At 39.3% G+C, this 19,552-nt stretch overlaps 1 protein-coding gene across 12 annotated transcripts in view; it reads right to left on the reverse strand.

Annotated features, from left to right (window-relative positions):
- ANKRD44 (ankyrin repeat domain 44) overlaps positions 1-19,552 on the reverse strand; it is a 216,592-nt gene that overhangs the window by 31,812 nt on the left and 165,228 nt on the right. For 7 of the 12 annotated variants that reach the window (XM_034785277.1, XM_034785276.1, XM_034785272.1 and 4 more), the window contains 3 exons: positions 12,508-12,534; positions 5,240-5,311; positions 1,555-1,756 (listed from right to left, as the gene is read on the reverse strand). In XM_034785277.1, coding sequence (XP_034641168.1) covers positions 1,555-1,756; positions 5,240-5,311; positions 12,508-12,534 — 301 coding nt within the window. The remainder of the gene's footprint in view (positions 1-1,554; positions 1,757-5,239; positions 5,312-12,507; positions 12,535-19,552) is intronic. The other 5 variants (XM_034785283.1, XM_034785278.1, XM_034785282.1 and 2 more) reach the window with 1 other exon arrangement.

Below are 19,552 nucleotides of genomic sequence, written 5' to 3' on the forward strand. Positions count from 1 at the left end.
GGAGGGGGCGGTTAGGGGACAAGGAGCAGGCGGGAGGTTGGATGGGTCAGAGGTTCTGAGCAGGGCAGTCAGGGGGTGGGAAGTGGGAGGGGTCAGATAGGTGGCAGGGGCCAGGCTGTTTGGGGTGGCACAGCCTTCCCTACCTGACCCTTCATCCAGTTTTGCAAACCCAATGTGGCCCTCGGGCCAAAAAGTTTGCCCACCCCTGGTTTAATGTATACCACAGGACTACAATCTAGGTTTTCCTCAGATACAGTTAAAATGTTCTGCAGACAAAGGTGAGCCACAAAATAGGCACAGCATATTTTATCTTGTGTTGCCTGTTTGCATATATGATTGCATTTTAAAAATTGTCAGAGAGATTTTAGAGATTTAGATTTTATTCTAAGCAGAAAAAACAGCTGTGCAGGAAGACAAGTAAGTCTGGCCCTGAAAACAAATCTATAGCAAACAATGTACGGATTTCAGAGTAGCAGCCGTGTTAGTCTGTATCCGCAGAAAGAACAGGAGTACTTGTAGCACCTTAGAGACTAAAAAATTTATTAGAGCATAAGCTTTCATGGACTACAGCCCACTTCTTCGGATGCACTTCCGAAGAAGTGGGCTGTAGTCCATGAAAGCTTATGCTCTAATAAATTTTTTAGTCTCTAAGGTGCTACAAGTACTCCTGTTCTTTCAATGTACGGATTCTATTTTGCCACTAGAGGTTGCTGTTAGACCATCTGAGTCCATCAGTGTGAGGCACGATGACAAGTACGTTTATTGTTCTGTTTGTCAACTATACATATATCAGCGGGGAAAAAACCTGCATATTCAGAAATCTTTAACTGTTAAAGAACAGCCTTTAAGATGTAAGACACCAATTCCATACTCTGTAATCAGAATACCTGACTTACTAAGGAGCACTCAACAAGCGAAGAAGAGAGAGGCTATTAACCCTTATGGAACTCTCTGGTTCCCAAGAAGTTTACTAGCTAGGTGGATAACACGTAGAACCTGGTGATTTTCTCTGGGTTTGAGGGGAAATAAAGGTGCGGGGGATGTGCTGCTGCAGAAGGTCACTGAAGGTTTCCGACAGTGGAAGGGCAGGGTGGGACATATCTGGAGTGAGTACAAACTACCTCACTTCATCATCAATGGGAATCCACCTTGATTTTCAGTCTTTTTTCCTAGTAAGATCTGCCTCATTACTACTTACTTCTTCATCTGATTCTCTAGCCTGAAACCATCAAGTATGAGGTGGGGTGGGGGAAAACTGTCATGCATCAGAGAAGGCAGATAGGTGTGGAAAGAGGAAATAGTCCTGGTGACTGGGGTCTAGGGTCAGTTGGGGGAGAATTGGAGCACTTCATGGGGACAGAGGAAAGGTTGAGGAATAGAAAGATAGTTAGCTCAAGTTCCTGGTAGCAATTTACTAAGATGACGTCTTAATGCTCCAATAGTTAATTAGGTTAGCAATAGCCTTCAAAAGAGATGGTAGCTAAGCAAACTTCACTACTAACCTCTGTCACGTTATAGGTTTTCTCTCTCAAGATAAAATACAACTACACTCACCTGAGGCATGGAGTGGGGTTCTTTTGGTGACGTCATCTTTTACCAAGATGGAAGCACCCTGGCTGATGAGAGCTTCAACACATTCTGCATGTCCTTTAAAGGCAGCCAGGTCCAAGGCAGTGCGTCCTTTCTCATCCTTAATATCCAAGTCTACCAGAGACTGAAGAAGTACCTCCAAGGCTTGATGATGACCATTATAGGCCTAGAAATCCAAAACAGCTTATGTTTGGAATAAAGCAATACAGATCTTACTCACTACTCTCCTGACTGAAAAGCACAACATGTGCTGCCCAGGAATACAATTTTTCATTGCGATAGTTATTTGAACACAATGGAAACTATAGTACAGAGATACTTTATTCTGATGTTTCATGGTTCTATGGCCCTGAAACGCCCAAGAACATGTGGGTTTTCCCACATGCCAGTGTGAATGGTATAGGAGGCCAGAGGGTTGCAGGTGCCTGAAAAATTTTGTTTTTTAATGACAGAAGAGGCCATAATGATCTCCTACATGCCACAGTGAAAAGACCCTCACCCAGTCATTTCTGCATCAAGCATTATCAAATGTATACAGATAGCTCATTGTAATGACACATGCAGGATATAAATATGAGAGAAGACACAGGATGGTGTAGTGTGCCGCAGAGGTATGAATAGCATGAGTCAGGCACAGCCACATTACTCAGAAGTAGCAAAGCCACAAATGAGTTCTGCATGCCAGCCCAAACAAGTGCTCGTAAAACTTATACCCACACCATCTTTGTATATTCTTTATATGGAATGTCTTTTAAATAAAAAATATTTTAGATATTTAAAGTCAAATTTACTGGCATATCCTTCCACAGTCAGGCCAAATTACCTTATTACCATGAGTCCAATTATTGATCTCTATGGAAGAGAAAAATTCTAAGTAGTAAAATGTACAGAAAAGCTATTTCAAGTACCTATTAATATTGCAGCTTTTGGCTCTCACATTTTGGGGACCTTCTGGCACTAAAAGCCAGAGAATTCTTCATTGGAGAAGCCTGCCTAGTGAGCTTCCCATTTACAAAGGTGTTTGGCTCTCATTTCTAACCCTGACAGGATGAAAGATAGTTGATGTTAAACCTCTCATTCGTCCTGCACTCTATGTTGCCTGTCCTGGTCCTTAGGCCAATGTGATATGGGTAGAGAAGAAAACAAAGAAAACTTCTGGCACCAGGTTGATTTTAAAATAAAATAGTGGCTTGCCAAAAATTGTGGAACTTTTTGGCTAGACATCCCTGGAAGGCTTTGTCTCATGCAATTTTGGAAGTCCACAAGAACGAGCCCCTCCTTTTGTCAACCTTCCCTCCAGCTCTTTCTTTTTAACCCAGAGTATTCCATACAAAAAACAGCTCTAAGAGAACCACTGGTAAGCAGCCAAAAGTTAGGAATTGCCAAAATTAAGTTTGTATGAGGTAAGAGGAGGGTGGAAAGGAATTTGAGTGGGAAAAAAAAAAGTCAAATGTTGATAAAATCCATGACTTTTTGCAAAATTTGCTGTCTTACATGAGATTTTATTGAATGTATCAATACAACAGAAAAAGGGGCTCCCTTAAATTAGTGAATTCTCTAATTGGAAACAAGAAGATATTTTCTCCCGTAGGCTTCTGACCCTTCTATGCATATGCTTACTCTAGTGCTGTGAGTAGTCCCATTAAAAAAAACTACTCACAGTTGTATGAATTTAAGCATGTGCTTAAGTTTTTGCAGGATCAGGACTTTGTTTATTTTATTTTAGTGGAATTTTAAGATTCCACAGCAGCTTTCAGAAAAATAGTTGCTTCAAAAACAAGATGCAGTGATCATCAGATGTCAGGTGTGTGCATATGCTAGGGAATCTGTGTATATCCACAGATAGCACAGATAACATGTCGTCTCATTGCTCATTCAGTTTCAAGAAAATTTAAATTAATCCCTGCCGAGAGAGTTTTGTGAAAAACAAACCACTGAACATGCATTACGAGAGAAAGAGCAAATTAATATGAAACAAAGGGTTTGATACACTTCACCCCTTTTCCAGTTCAGACCCATTCTCATAAAGACTGTGACGTTCTTTAATTTATATAATATTCAAACTGATTTGTTGAATAATTTCTTCTTACAATCCTTGGGCTGTGATTTATTTGTGAGCAAGCAGTTTGCTGTAAAGTCAATATTTGTGCTATTTTGATTGGATACTGAGGTTACATGGAATGTTTCTGGTCTCTGATTGAATAAGACCAATTCTCAGAACAGGTTTCCGGTGCAAATGTTCAGTTATAAGCTTGAAAGTTTGTTTATATTTGATGTTTCAGGGAACATGTACGCCAGTAAACTCAAGCAAAAAAGAGGGATGAAACCAGCTGAAGCTTATTCATTTAAAAACTCCAGTGAATATCCATGAAAATTATTTGCAAGGTTCACCCAACTCTAGTGGGCATGAACTGCGCTGCTTATCATTGGACTCAGTCACATGCTGGGTTGTTGTTTTTTTTGTCTTTTATTGATTGATTGATTGATTGCATTAACATCTGCAGAGTTGAAACAATTCATGACAAAGGCATACAAGAAGGAAACACAAATGTTAAAAAAAAAAAAACCCACCCACTAATAGTCATTGTAGTTCAAAGTCAAGTCTTATTTTTCATTTTAAAAATTATGACTTTCCAAAAATAGCATTAACTAAGGATTAAAGAAGCTAATTCTTCCCCTGCCTAACTCCTATTAACATTAACAGGAACCATACATATGTATCCAAGGGAAGATTAACCTGAGGACTCAGAATTTCCTGGCTTTTAGGTATGAACCAGACTATTAACCTTATTTAAAGATTTGAGTGTCCTCAATATTTACAGCATACCTACTGGACCTGTTTTTTTTCTGACTCACATTGGTTTTACATTGCTGTAATGTGAGAAGGATATGGACCCCCAACATTTTAAGTATAATTAGTATGATTATACACCAGCAATAATAGAAAAGATTTCAGAATCATATGTAGATGCAAAAAAGAATAATCAAGATTTTCTAAAAATGAATTCCTAAAGTAAGGCTCCTAAATCCTTCTTTAGGGACCATTTTGAGAAGTGCTGAGCAGCTCCTATGGACTACATTGGGAGCTGCTGAATGCTCAGCCCTTTTGAAAACCCGGCCAAGTCAGGTATGTCTACACTTGGAGCTGGGGGTGTGATTCCCAGCTCCAGGTGACATATCCACGCTAGCGCGGATCAAGCTAGTGCATTAAAAACAGAATGTAGCCATGGTGGCGCAAGCAACTAGCCACCCAAAGTGCATGCCCTCAAAGACACTAGATGGGTAACTTGGGTGGCTTGCACGCTAGCTCAGTGAGAGCTAACACACGTATGTCTCCTGGAGCTGGGAATTACACCCCTGGCTTGAAGTGCAGACATACCCTTAGTTAGGTACCTTGATAAGGATTTAGGGCTATGATTTTCAAAAGAAATTCAGTGTGAGCTGTGCACCTAGCTCCCTTACAATTGGGGGGGAGGTTGTTTTGTTTTTTGTTTTGAAAATCCCAATCAAGGAAGCATTTTTTAAAATCTTGGCCGTAAGTCCCTTTCCAGCTGTTACAATGCAAGTCTACATTTCAGGTAAAGCTTACTTCAAAGAGGTTAAGTGGTTATTTATCCGATCAAACACTGAACATGTGTCATATACTTACAGCTAAATGCAAAGGACTTTTAGTAGCTACTGAATCTGGTTCATCAAAAATGTTGCTGGTTTTTTCCAGAAGCTAAAAAGAAGAAGAAGAGTTTTAAAACATCTTGCAAAACAAACACTTCCACAGCAACCTAAATAAAATAAAATCAAATCAGATTAAAAGTTACAACTTGTTAAAAGCAGGTTTATGGTTACTTTCGAGAAGACAGAAATATTTGCCATTTTTACTGTATACCAACTAAAGTACCAGGAACATTTTAATACTAATCTTCAAGAATACCTGATTTCTAAATATAAAGGAAAACACTAAGAATCCTACTTCTATACAAATGGCTTTATAAAGTGCCCAGAGTATGGGGTACTCTACTGTATGTAAAACAGATGTTATTTGTAGTCATCTGTCTCTGTTAAATAGATGCTAGATTTAAAAGTCAATCTGGTTCCCACTGAAGTCAAACCACTCACTGATTTTAATGGCAGCAGGATTGCCCCCTTAATTTGTTCTCTTTTGAGTGACTATTAACTTGAAAAAATGTGGTCTTTAAAAAAAAAAAAAAAAAAAAAAAACCCAACTTATTCTTATATACACAGAGTCCATATATAGTTACGCTAAATGGAATGATAAAATTAGAAAACAGAAGTCTACGTGTGGATCTTTCCAGCACTATCATCACCTGTAAGCCTTCCTGGAAATGACCTCCTGTACTAACCAAATTCCTGTCCTAGCTTGACTGTTAGTCAGAGTGAGATAGGATAACCTCTGTCACTTCAAGTGTCATAAATTAGCAGGCAGACAAAAATATTTTGTTTGCAGTCTCAGTCATTTCCCATAAATACTTAAGGAAGGTTTTAATGAGTGTTCAGCAGCTTTTTGTTGTGACCTCACCCACAAAATATTTTCCAATTATTTGACACAATGAAGTCAAAACTAGTCTAAGCCCCATAACGTTCTCATCCATGTTAAGAGTCCCACTGAAATTAGAGGGACGACTTGCATGAGAAAGGATTACTCACAAAGGAACAAGGGTTTGCAGAGCCGAGCCCTTAGCCCAAATTATGAATGATAATAAAACTGTAAGAAGAATGTACTGTTTGTATATGCTTATCAAAGAAGGAGTTACCTTTATAATGACACGGCCAGCACATCTCATAACTAATCATACTTACAGACAGCTCTCAAAGCACTTTACAGGCTTGTCAAGTGGGATAAGTATTTGCCATCTGAATGGAACATGGCAGCTATTTAACAGCAGTAGCAACATTTCACTGGGATGATTATTATTTATATTACTATAGCACCTATGAGTTGGGGTCATGGACCAGGACCCAATTGTGCTAGGCGCTGTACAGGTAGAAAGTGGAGTCCAATAACTTGTCCAAGTGAAGCTGCCAAGGGTGGTGATGTGTTTGTATACAGTGCCACTGGTGTGCGTGGAATGTTACATTACAATTAGAGACAGTTCCTGTCCTAAGGCCTTTATGATCTAAGATGAGTATGGGTATGACACCAAGAGGATGCTGGAGGAAATAATATCAGGTAAGAGTTGATGGAAAGAATGATGGGTAATTAATAAATCTGTGGGGCTGCAGAAGCCATGACAGTTCTTTTTATAGTTGTTTATTTTTATGATGTAGATAGATAGTTGAGGATTTGTAGGAAAAGGTGGGTTTCAAGGAGGAGAGGAAGGTTTTGTGGCATACACAGGATCAGGGGCAACACTCCTAGCATATAGGGCAGCGTGGAAGAAGGTATGAAGATGCTTGTATGAGAGGAGACAAACTGTAGCCACAATATCAAATGTTTCCCTGATGTAATGCCATTGACTTTAAGAGTTACACCAAGAATAAATTTGACCCATCATAACTATCCAACCTGATTCCCATCTAGTGTTAACAATCTAGTCAAATGCCACAAAGATATGCATATGTATAATTCTACTGTAATTCTAGGAAAATAAACTGATTTTATTTACAAATACATGGTTAGTGTTTTAGAAAATATTAAGATTGGGAAAGAAAAATATGTTCATGTTGGACACTGCTGATAATTCAATATTCATGTATGTTAACACAAAATATACTCCTTGCAGATACAGGCCACAGTCATGCAATTTGAATCTGGAATCAAATCCAACTCTGATCTTTCAGAATATTGGGTGGTGTGGGGATGGGTGTTGGGTTTAGTTTTCCAGTTTGGGCTCATCTCTAATGCCTACTTTGTTTTCCTCTCTCTTTATAAAGTTATTTAACCATTTATGAAAAAATCTTTATTTAATAATCTGCATTTTTAAGGTGCCTTTTTGATATATCTATTTTCTTAGGAGAAATTTCGCAGTGAGCAGCCAATATATATACACATTAGTATTCAGCACCATTTTAATCTAAATATTTGGCCAGTAGTCCTCAGTTCCATGAGGCATGCTCTTGTACAAATGATTAATTTGAATTCCTATTTTCTCCAGTGGGTAATTAAACCTCTAAAAATAAAAGTGACCACTAAACTCGCTCCCCTGTCTGCTTAACACTTATCCCTTTTTAATTAAATTCCTTCCATTTATTGAACATCAAACCACTACATTTTGGGATCAGAACCTTAACATGGAAACATCTCCCTTTATCTGTTAGGAGGCTCTAGAAGTCTTTGAGCAAGACAGATAATTGTCTTTAGAACAGAGCAAAAATAATTTGCAAGTTGCCAGAATTAAGGCTCTAGATTAAGAAACTGCAGGATTGGAGACCTCTCACAAAAGGAATCTTAGTGTCTTAGAATTAAAGCATCTTAGATTCTGCAGACTAATCTTAAAGAGCTTACTCCTCAAAATTCTGAATTTATCCATCATAAAGTCAAGCATAAACCCAAATTTGATGGTAAACCTGGTAACTCTCGGGGCTCTCAGGTACACAGCCAAAAATACAAGACAAGAAATTTATAAAAGAAAATAAGCTTAAGAAGTTCAAAGAGATACAAGTAATGATTTTTGAGTGCATCTTGCTACGTGTAATTCTTCATACTAATTAAGGCTAAATTTCCACATGGATTCTATAGAATTAAACATTACACCCACAAAACAGACAGAAATGGCCAGATCCATGTTACTGTGCAAAATGTCTCTGCAGTTAAGGTTTTGTCAGTATTTCCATGACTTTACAATTTGTTCATAATAAATTACAATTGTTCATGCGCCTAGAAAACTGGGGGGTGGGGAGAGGAGGTGGCATGACGACCTTAGACCTGCTCCCCAAACACACATTTTGGGATTCAATTAATAAATAAAGGAAACGGAGTTTGGAACATAAGTTCATTTATCTCACTTTAATAAAAGTGAATAAATTTAGTTATGGTGCAAGACTATTCATTGAAGCGATATTCAACAGCTATTATTTTATCTCTAGCTCCATCCCATCCTTCAAAAGAAGTTATCTACACTCCTGTTATTGCCACATTTGTCATAAGAACAGGTAAATGTAAAGTAATGGGTCTATAAGGAGTGCATTTATAGTTCTAACTCCATAATGCATTCATCTCGCATTACACTTGTGCAGAAATGATATACAATTAGGTATTTTTTAAACATATGTGAATTTAGTGCTCATAAAAGGTGACAGACTGACAGTCCTGGAGACCAAAATGCTCTTAACCAACAGAACTTGGTTTGGTGTGGTTTGTTTTTTTGTGAGGTGGACACTTGTCCACTGAAAACAGGACATAGATGAATGTATTTCACACAAAACCATCCAATAACCATCAGATGTTAGCAACTTTTGGTCACTACTGAACTGGACTAAAACCAATACCTGACTGTGAAAGGCTTCTCATATCCCATTTCTAATCCGCTGAGCAATCTAGTCCGTTTAGTAATCTAGCCTGTTTACTAAGTAGGCTTCTATGGCATTTAAGCCGGTGTCAATAACTTAACATCATAAAGGGACATTTTAAGTAAAAGTGGTGAGTGACACTTTTTAAAAGATTAGGGATAGGATACCCATGCTTTCTACTTTCCACCTTTCCTCACTTGACACAAGCACCTTTAAAAATGTTCAGTTTATGTATGAAGAGTTGGAGAAAAGGCTTCATTTTCCTTCATACAGTCAACCTCTTCTGAACCCACGTCCCTGCAGGGCTTTTTAGTAGCATGATGCTAGTTTCACAAAGCTGGTACAATGTAAGCAAACTCTTTGGCAATGACTTAGTTATGTTACTGCTCGTTAATTACCCTGTGAAGCTGTTATTATAAACTGTATCCGGTCTCTCTCAACTCTGTGCCATGATTAGTAATACTTATAGTTCTTGCACTGTTTTTTACAGTAGGGGTCTTTATTGACATCAAGAGGATTTGTTGCCTGTTTTAATCCTCTGGTTATAATAATGGATTATGATCAATTATTGTCAAAGTTTTTCTGGTTCTGATATATCACTCAATGATACAGGATGGTTTATATGCTTCTTCTTATAGACTATATAGTATGTTCTAGGAATTAGCTCTGGTAAAAATAAGAAAAAGCTCTACATGGCATTTCTGAAATTTATAATTCTTGTTAGACAGAATGGCAGATGAACAGTTTAGTCACTCATAAAATGTTTAAATCAGGCTACTTAAAGGAAGAAGTTAGAAGCAATTTCAGTCCATACATATCATAGTGAGGGATGCTATGTTAAATCATACAATAGATAGAAATACATGGTTGCAAACAAAATCTGACAAGTTCAAAAGTTTTGATGCACTGTATTATGCGTATTGCTGGTAACTGTGTTAGTTAAAGGTCTGATCCAGCTCCCACTGAAGTTAATGAGAGGCTTTCCATTGATAAGTACTCCACTCTACATTGTAATGCAACTTTTATATAGATATTCAAAGTTATATTCAAACACGTTAATGAACTTTTTCAATTAGTATGATTAATATTAATCACATAAAATAGCAGACCTTGAGGTTAGATGGGTATAATGTGATAATCTAGCGGTGGTATTTATTTTGAAAGGGTGTCGAGCAAATAGTATATGGAAATTTTCACACTTACACAGAGCTAATCAGAAGGCAATTAAGACAACAGAAATATTAGAACAGTGCACTTTTGCATTAAAAATATTATGTACAGGTATAACTTCTAATTCATGAGGTCATCCAGAACAAGCAACTAGTTACGATTTCAGAATGCCACTTTCAAAACGAAGCATAAATATTAGACTGACATGTAGGTTTGAGACTGATCTCCCCTTCTCCATTGCAATATGAAGACTCAAGCACTGTCTACACTGCAGGAAAAACATATTAGCCAAAGCTGTGTTTAAATATAGCTCTGTACCATTCTACATCAAAGGGAGGACATGTTTTAGCTTCAAAGTTCATTCTGCATTAAAGGGCTACATTCAAAGCTGATATATAAAGTGATACAAATTACACATCAGTAAGTAGGAGTAAGGGTATTTATACTAGAAAAGCTGCATAGGTTTAACTCGATCAAGTCAAACTGGTGTGAACCTCGATTCAGGAAACAAGCCCTTGGTTAAGTACTTTAATGAAATCAGGATCTTAAACAAGATTAACCCTTTATAAATCAATTTAGCTCATGTTAGTAATTTAGCTCAGTAATTTACTGAATTAATCTAATGCAATTTAAAGACTAAATAAATTTAGGTGCCTGTACAATTCAGATTTACACCAGTTCAGTTAGATTGATTTTTGATTCACAGATTAACCAGTGCACTTTTTCTAATGCAGACAAGGCCTATAGAGGTCAAGAGTCTTGAGGAAGGTGTAAATTGAAATAGAGTTGGAGCTAATTTAAATCTGCACCTTTTGTACATACTCCTGGTTAGCTGATTTTCCAGCTATGCTCCTTTTTTTTGTGCACTCTCTGTGTAAATTCCGTAGGGCTTGTCTACACTTAAAGCACTACAGCAGCACAGCTACACCGCTGTAGCGCTTCAGTGAAGATACTACTTACGCAGATGGAAAAGGTTCTCCCGTGGGTGAAAGCCACCTCCCCGAAGTGGTTGATCAGAGAATTCATCCCTTGACCTAGCGCTGTCTACACTGGGCATTAGGTTGGTTTAACTGTGTTGCTTGGGTGACATAGTTATACCGACCTAATTCCCTAGTGTAGACCAGGCCTTAGAGTCCCATAGGGCGTGGCTACACTTGCAAGTTAGAGCGGATTAAAGCAGCTCCGGGTGCCCTAGCTTACTACCTGTCCACACTGGCAAGGTACGTAGAGCACTCTCACTCCAGGGCTAAAGCGCTCCTGGTACTCCACCTTGGCGAGAAGATTAACACTTGGTGCACATTGGCTGAAACGCCCAGGCGTCAGTGTGAACGAGGTGTTGCATTAGCCTCCGGAAACGTCCCATAATCCCCTGAAGTCAAGTGGCCACTCTTGTCATTGTTTTGGAATCACTCCAGGCATGCTGATATGCCCTTTGAAAGCTCCATTTCTGACAACCGGCATGCTTATCTGCTCCAAAACAAATCATTACTGTGGAATGCTGTGTGTGAGAGAGAGAGAGGGGCGGGGAAGGGAGAGGGGGGTCTGTTGCTGTCTGAACTTACAAGACAGCATGCTGACATGCTCTCATCCCCCCAAAAACCCACTCTCTCTCCCCCCACATACACACAACACACTCCCTGTCACATTCCATCCCACCCCCGTCATTTGAAAAGCATGTTGCAGCCACTTGCATGCTGGGATAGCTACCACAATGCACTGCTCTCTGTAGCTGTTGCAAGAGTTGCTAATGTGGCCACGCCAGTGCGCTGTCAGTGTGGACAGATTGCAGCGCTTTCTCTACTGCACTCTAAAAAGGCTGGTTTAACTCAAAGCGCTCTACATCTACAAGTCTAGCCATACCCACAGATTCAGACGCAGTTCTGAAATGGCTCTGTAATTTAAAAAAAAAAAAAAAAACCCTAGAAACTGTAGATTTTGCTTAACATTACCAAAAGCAGCATTAATTTATATACAGAAAGTGACATACCAATCAGATACATGTGACTGATCCACTGGACCTAGAAAATCACACTGATTGAAGAAAAGTAAAATATTTTCAAGTGGAAGCTTGAAATCTAGTTTTTAAGAAGCAGCAATCAGAAGGCTTGGTTTAAATAAAAGTGACACACATGCATTTATTTGACATACATAGCATGCTGGCTAAGAAATTGTGATTGTTCTGTTGAGTTCATAACAGAGTGAATACAAGAAAGTGTGTAGCAGTAAGAATTTTAAATGAAAATCAAAATACACAACATGCAATTATTTTTTTCATTTACTTACTATATCCAATGGAGTTTTGTTTCCAATCTGATTAAAAATGGTAATTAGTATAATTAAAACACAGAATATGAAAACATTTTGGTGCATTACAGATGTTTCGTTTTTAGTTCTTTGCTTTACAATAAACTGCATTACAAATATTTCTTGAAATTTGTTGCATGAAATAGGTCTCTGATCTAAAGGTCTTGATCCTGCAGGTCTCTACTTATATATGTAGCACTTCTAAAGCAAACGGGACAACTCACTACTGAAAGACTGGGCCCCTGAATATGTACTATGTGGAATCAAACATTTTCTTTACTGGAAAAAAAATAGAAAAGTGGGGGGAAATACTATGGAATACAGATCTATCACTAACCTGTTTGATCAATGGGTACTGCTAGAGATATATGCTTAAAACTATAAAAAGTGCTTTTTTATGCTAGTAAAAAAAATAATAATTGTTTTTATAATATCAATGAACACAGAGAGAAAGCAAACTATTAAAAAAAACTTTGTTAAGAAGCTAGAAAACTCTGTCGGCAACCCAATTATTTCATCAACTCAATCACAGAAATAAGGATGTTTGTTTACCATTGGATGGAATTTGGACTTGACCTAAAACTAGCAATAAGAAATCATTTTAATGGCTGTGTTACAGGTGATAATTATGTTGCCGAAGTGCTATTTAAGGACACATTTTGATTCTCGCATGAGATTTATGCACATAATTGCCATTTGTGCTAATGGGAGTTCCATGACTCTCTCCAACACACAGCCATGCGCTAATAGATTCTCCGTAGACTCCACTCTAAGCAAAGTCACGCTAGAATCCTTCCTGTTCCACTAAAAGATTAATCATCAATATGGTGATGCAGGAGACATTGCTAACCGGTGGTGCCACTAGGAAGCCTGAATGATGTTGAATAGCTATTGCAATTGCAATTTGAGTCCAGTCAGAGAAGAACAAATCATATTACTCCATTTTAGATATTGTTTAATAAAGTTACTAATTAAATTACACATTAGGACAGTGAAATGACTCTAGTGTATTTCCCAGTTTTGTTCCACAAAAAAAGAAGGTGAAAGTGGTTGAGGTTTAAGTTTAATAAAAAAAAGCACAATGAGCCACAAAAGTTTCCTGTGCTCTAAAATGTACAGCTTTGAACCGTGTTTCCTGCATGGAAAGTCAGTTTCAGTTAATGTTAAAACCATGTAGTTTTACAATGTTGCCTTCCTAAAAACCTAGCTTTCTCTTTGTTAAATACATGTGAAGAACGAATGCTCATCTGCAAGTTGCCTTCAGGAGGGCTAGAATAGAGATCATAATTTTATCTTCATTATACTTCTTTAAAACAACTGCAGAGATGCAATTATATGTGTTATGCTGTAATTTTCCTACCATAATGAACTCAGGTTACGCAGTAAAACACTGTTACACCGTTTCAATTTCAGTAAGGTTCTATGCATTAAGAAAAACAGATTTACCAACCAATCTTTAATCCAGCAATAATTCTACGTATTCTATTTAATGCTGTTCCTACATTTTATTAGAGTCCTTGGCACATATCCCACAGCTCTGTATATCTGAAGAAAGGAGATTGCAGGATATTGCTGCTGTGGGAATAGGAGTCTTCTGTCATTGATTTGTGTTATTAAAGTTGGGCAGATTTTTTTTTTAAATTACATGACATGGTTACAAGTGATTTTTTCCCTCTGAATTTCAAGCTTTGATTTGGGACAAAAGCGAAGGAATTAAAACAGCTAAAAGGGAATTAAAGGGAACAAAGAAGGAAATAGAGCAGTGAATGTGAGGTCCTAACATTACAGCAATCAGACAGTTTAGAGGTAGACATGCTGCTCCTTGAGTCACCAGGAAGGTCAAGGAGTCTGACAGCCACCCACCCACGCACTCAGCAGTGCATATACATTCCAGACCGCAAAGAGATACAGGCAGTATTGGCCTGGGTATATGTATGGCTACTAGGTACTCTGGGTACTCACATTAAATAAATATCACTGCCTATATTATTTCGGGTTAAATAACTTGGGCTGACTTGGATGATAATAGTTGTTTTAAAAATGCTGTAGGAATTTTCGTTGGAAATTTTGATGTCTCCAGACAGGGCTCAGCATGACTGTCACTTGGTTTATGATCACTCCCTCTCTTAGTAGTAAAGGGCATTTTTCTCCCTCCATTTTATGCCTATATTTGTGTGGTGATGGTAGCTGGAACTACTCTTGGTTAGAGTTATGGTCACATTCCAGCAGCCTGAACCAGGCATATGCTCTTTTGTCAGAATACCTTATGCTATACCAGTAGATCTTTCTTATTGTTAGAAATAAAGGGCCCCATTATTAAAGGGTGAAAGATGATTTCAAGTTACTTCAATAGAACTAGGATGATTTACACCAGTTGAGGTGCTGCCATCCTTTTGCCTTGTCCACACAAGAATCCAATTCTTTAATGTACTCTTCACAATACAGTTTCCAGGGGAGACACCGAAACCCCTCTTTTATTAAAAGCCACTTTTAAAAGGAGGATTAATGAAGCAGAGCTGGCCTCATACAGACCTCCTGTATATGCTCCTGATGTTTACACTTGCTTCCACAATGCACACTTTTACCCAAAATGATGCCCTGGAGACTGCCAGACTCCAATTTTTAAATATCCTGACAACAACTCGAAGTAAAGTGCAGAATGAGGATACTTTTCCTTCTATACACCTCTTCTCCACCAAGGTAGTAATGCCAATAGGGTCAAGCTCATCCCTGGTACAATCCCTTGGCTCTGGCATCCAGCCTCTGACTCCAGCTCCGGCCCTGGTCTCCAATTCCTGAATGCTGACTCCTGCTTTAACCACTAGACATGACCACCCACGTCCTGGTCTCTGACACTAAATCTGGGATGGTTCATGTTGTGTATTTGGTTGTCGTGGTTTTTGTTCCTATGGCAACTGAGTTAGATTATTAGGGGATAGCCAGCCAGTTCCAACTGGCTAGCCAGGTCAGTGAGTGTCTGTAAATAAATGGTTGCTTTGTAAGTTTGCTGTTCTCTGGTCTCAAGTGATTTCTTCCTAAACCTGCTGCCCCCAAGGATATGACAGTTAACAACTCCGGTATCAAAGTCATGAGCAAGTTACTCTAGTCATCCCAAACAAGTGCTGATAAAGGCCTCGATGCTGGATACACTTATGCATATGCTTCATTTTCAGTTCATGCTTAATTTTTCCAGAATTGGATCTAAAATCTTGACCCTTGAAGAACCAGAGTGGGAACTGCCTCCATTTAGGGCAGTCACAGCAGGGGTGTGCCCACAGTAGGTAGAACCGTGTCCTCATAATAAAGAGGTGGAGATGCAGGCAACAAGGAAGCCCAACAGCTGCATCTGTACAAATATCTGAGTCATGGCCAGATGTGGAAAGGGAATTTTGAATGCTTATCCAAACCAAACATGAGGTTAATTTATCAATAATAATTAGCCTCTACTCCCTGCTGTGATGGATGGATGATTGTTGATAAGGGATATATAAAAATTAGCATTAACCATATGACAGATTTACTGGGTTAATGATTTTAGCTTCTTCACATACCAGGTTTACATTGTACTTCCTCTGCATTCTTAAGATGTTTTTCTGAGCGTAGGGGCTCTCTCTCACACTTCAACAGACTGCCTCAGTTAAATGAAAGAGACATATCAAGATCTGCCTCTTCTATTAGATGTGATTTTCAGTGCAATGATGTTCTCATTCCACCCCAACTGTATTACAGTTGCATTCATTCACTTTCTGCCTCAGCCAAAAGGTAGAATTCATTTGCTGACAGAACAGAGGGGATAATAGATTACAATAAAAAAGAATAATTAATTCTTGTGGCCAATCAAAATATTTCACTGCTGCAGAAGGACATTTATTTTACGGGCTCTAAACCTACATAAAATCAAAAGGATTTAAATGGCTTTCCAGATAACACTTTAATGTGAAATTACAGTTTAAATTTCACACTTTGCACATCAATTCAGATTTTACATTAATAGCCCATTTCAGTGAAATATTCAGGTTTTTTTAAAAACACCAATATTAACTCAGTGATGTTAATCTCACCATGACTCCAAAATATTAGCTAGTGACCTCCCTGAATACTAAAGAAATCAGTCCAGATTTAAACAAATGTGTAGGGAAAGGGGTTATTTTTAGCAGAAAGAAAGCAGATGGGAGATACTGACACACATTTACTCAAATATGTGTGCCTACCATTCAGTCTTTTATGGCTGGTTACAGATGGAGGTAGAATTCAGGTATCCACTCTCATCCCCATTTGTTTAGCTGCATGATGTCATTCACTGCTGTACAGATATTCCATTAACATCACAGATGATATAAGTGTCATCAGCTACAAAAGCCCTCTGGATTGAACACTATTTCAGAACAAGATATTATGATAGTGGGTGACCATGTTAGCTTTATCCGACTGGGTCAAAAGATTTGCCTTTTCACTATTAATCTCCTTCTCTCCTAACTATCCCCATTCACACACAACGCTCAGTTCACTCCAACTGGTGTGGGAAGATGTAGGATTTCCAGCTCCATGTCCTGGGGCAGGCAGATACGACACACAGGATGAAGAAGATACTACACACAGGGCTGTAGTCCACGAAAGCTTATGCTCTAATAAATTTGTTAGTCTCTAAGGTGCCACAAGTACTCCTGTTCTTCTTTTTACACACAGGATGTCATCACAAAGGATGGACAGGTAACATTTCCATGCCACCCTCCCTCCAAGGTTCCACTGTGGGGGAGGCAACGTTAAGTCACGATTGACTAGCAGCCCTACCAGTTTAGATTGACATGGGACTATCTCCCAGCTGCCTAGGCCACACCCCTCTCCAGTTAGCACCTCCTACTTTGGGACCTGTGGTGGAAGAAGGGAGATCATCATGCCTTAATATGCCCACAGTCTTTTTGCCCCACCCAGATGTACTTTCCAGTATCCAGAGCCCTGCTTTACGTTGGGAGAAGCTTACACTTCTGAATAAAACGCATACACTCACAGCATTATACGTGCATCACACATTTTAATTGTAAAGTTGGACATTTTTCTAAAATCACCTTCCTGTTTACAATGTGAATACTGAGGGTCTGAGTTTCTGAGGGCACTACAGATCACTGATGCTTTGAGGATAGAATCTTGCCCTCAGTTATACATGTGCAACCTCAACCTTACAGAAAAGCATAATTGTGAGCAGAAATTAACCTTAATTATTTAATCTTAATGAGAGCTGAGGGGGCTTCTTTGTTCCTAGGATAGGGTCCACAATGAAATACAGAGAAGCCAAAAAAAACATCATATTCCATGGACAATTATCCTTTCCCAACTAAAACCAAGGAATTTTTTTAAATAATGCTGATAATAGTGGAATGCTTAAGAAAACATGGATCAGTTCTACTAACTAATTTATCTCCATTTTATATTGTCTCTTCCTCTTTATATCTTTTAATTAAGAAGTGACTAATTATTTGAAATAGGATTTTTTATATACAGTTTTGGTCAGAAACCTCCATAAAACAGAAAAACAAGAATATAATCAGACCTTTGAAAAGTCTGATGAATTGCAGAATGCTTGGAGCAAGCAACCCTATGCATCAATCCACAGATTCAACCTTGGGGTTAATTAGAATTGAATGCTTCCTGCAACATTAACTAAGGAGTTCTGTAACAGGGTGGGTAGCCCAACCCTCCAGACATTAAGAGTCAAATCACCCTGTTTTCTATCTCCTTCCCCCCACCAAGAACACTGCCCACGCCAGGACAAGTGCTACAGGGGGGATATATTTATATTTTCCTCCATTTAGTGATGCTTTCGGCTTTGGGACTGCAGGGTCTGGGCACTCTCCAATTCTCTGTCCGGTTCGCTAACCATGATAAGCAAATGATCCCTTTCTTCTAGTGTTGTCTGATGCTCCTCAGCCAGATCACCCCTTTCCCTCAGGGCCACCTGCCTGGCCGCCTCCAATGCAGCCATTTTCTCCTGGGACTCCTCTGTCAGAAAGATCAGCCTTTCACTCTTCTCCCCTGTCAGCAATGTGTCACACCTCTTGGCAGCGGTACCCGGTTCTGCCGTGACTGCAGCATCCACCCTTACTGCAGCCTCCAGGTATGTGAACTGTTCATACACACTCCTGGCGGACGTTTTCTGCTGCTTGACTTCTTAGACCCAAGTCTGCAGCTGGCCTGCTTTACTCAGGGGAACTTTCAACTCATTAGCCTCCTCCTTCATTCTGTGCTTCAGTTCTTTTACTCGGTACCTCATCCTCTCCGGCTCATCCTTCCAACGCAGTGTCATCTCCCGCACCTTGGTCAGGGAAATGATTTGTCCCTCTGGAGCTGGCAGCAGACTATAGTATTCCCCTATCCTATGGGCTTCTGATGCTACAGAATGCTTCTTGGCTTTTTCCTCCTTAGGCCTCTCTCTTGGGAATCTGCTGCACCCTCTCACCCTTGATCCGTCTAGCCAAGGATTATCTTCCTTATTCTGCAGGGCTTTCCTCAACTGCTTCTTCAGAGGGCAGACCTAATGTGCCCAGCCTTTCCACACTTATAGCATTTAGGTTGCCTCTTCCCCCATCCTTCAGCATTGCTCTGGTTCTGACCAGACCACCTCTGGAATCAGGTTGCCATCCTGGGCATTCAAACTGTCTGTCCTCGTTTCCCCCTCTAGAAACAGAAGCCCATTGCATACCTCTCCAGCTGATCACGTGCTGTTGATTTTGCTGGGCTGCTCACAGCACGTCCGGTTGTCTGCTGATCCTGCAGAAGTTGCAAGAGGACAACCTGGATTTGCTGTTGTCACACCAGATACTGCAGTATTTCTTCCATCTTGCACTCCAGCGCTACACCATTGTTGCTTCCCTCCTTGACAGGAAGGGGTTCAGAGATCCTGGCGACTGCACTAATTTTTAGCTGTGTGGCCACTATTGCCTCCTGAGCTCCCCGTCACAGACAGGGGTGCCTCTGCAGCTGCCCATCCCTGTTTTCTCCTTCATGGGGCTCCTTAAACTCCACACAA

This window comes from Trachemys scripta, chromosome 11 (genome assembly GCF_013100865.1).
Source record: "Trachemys scripta elegans isolate TJP31775 chromosome 11, CAS_Tse_1.0, whole genome shotgun sequence".
NCBI lineage: Eukaryota > Metazoa > Chordata > Testudines > Emydidae > Trachemys > Trachemys scripta.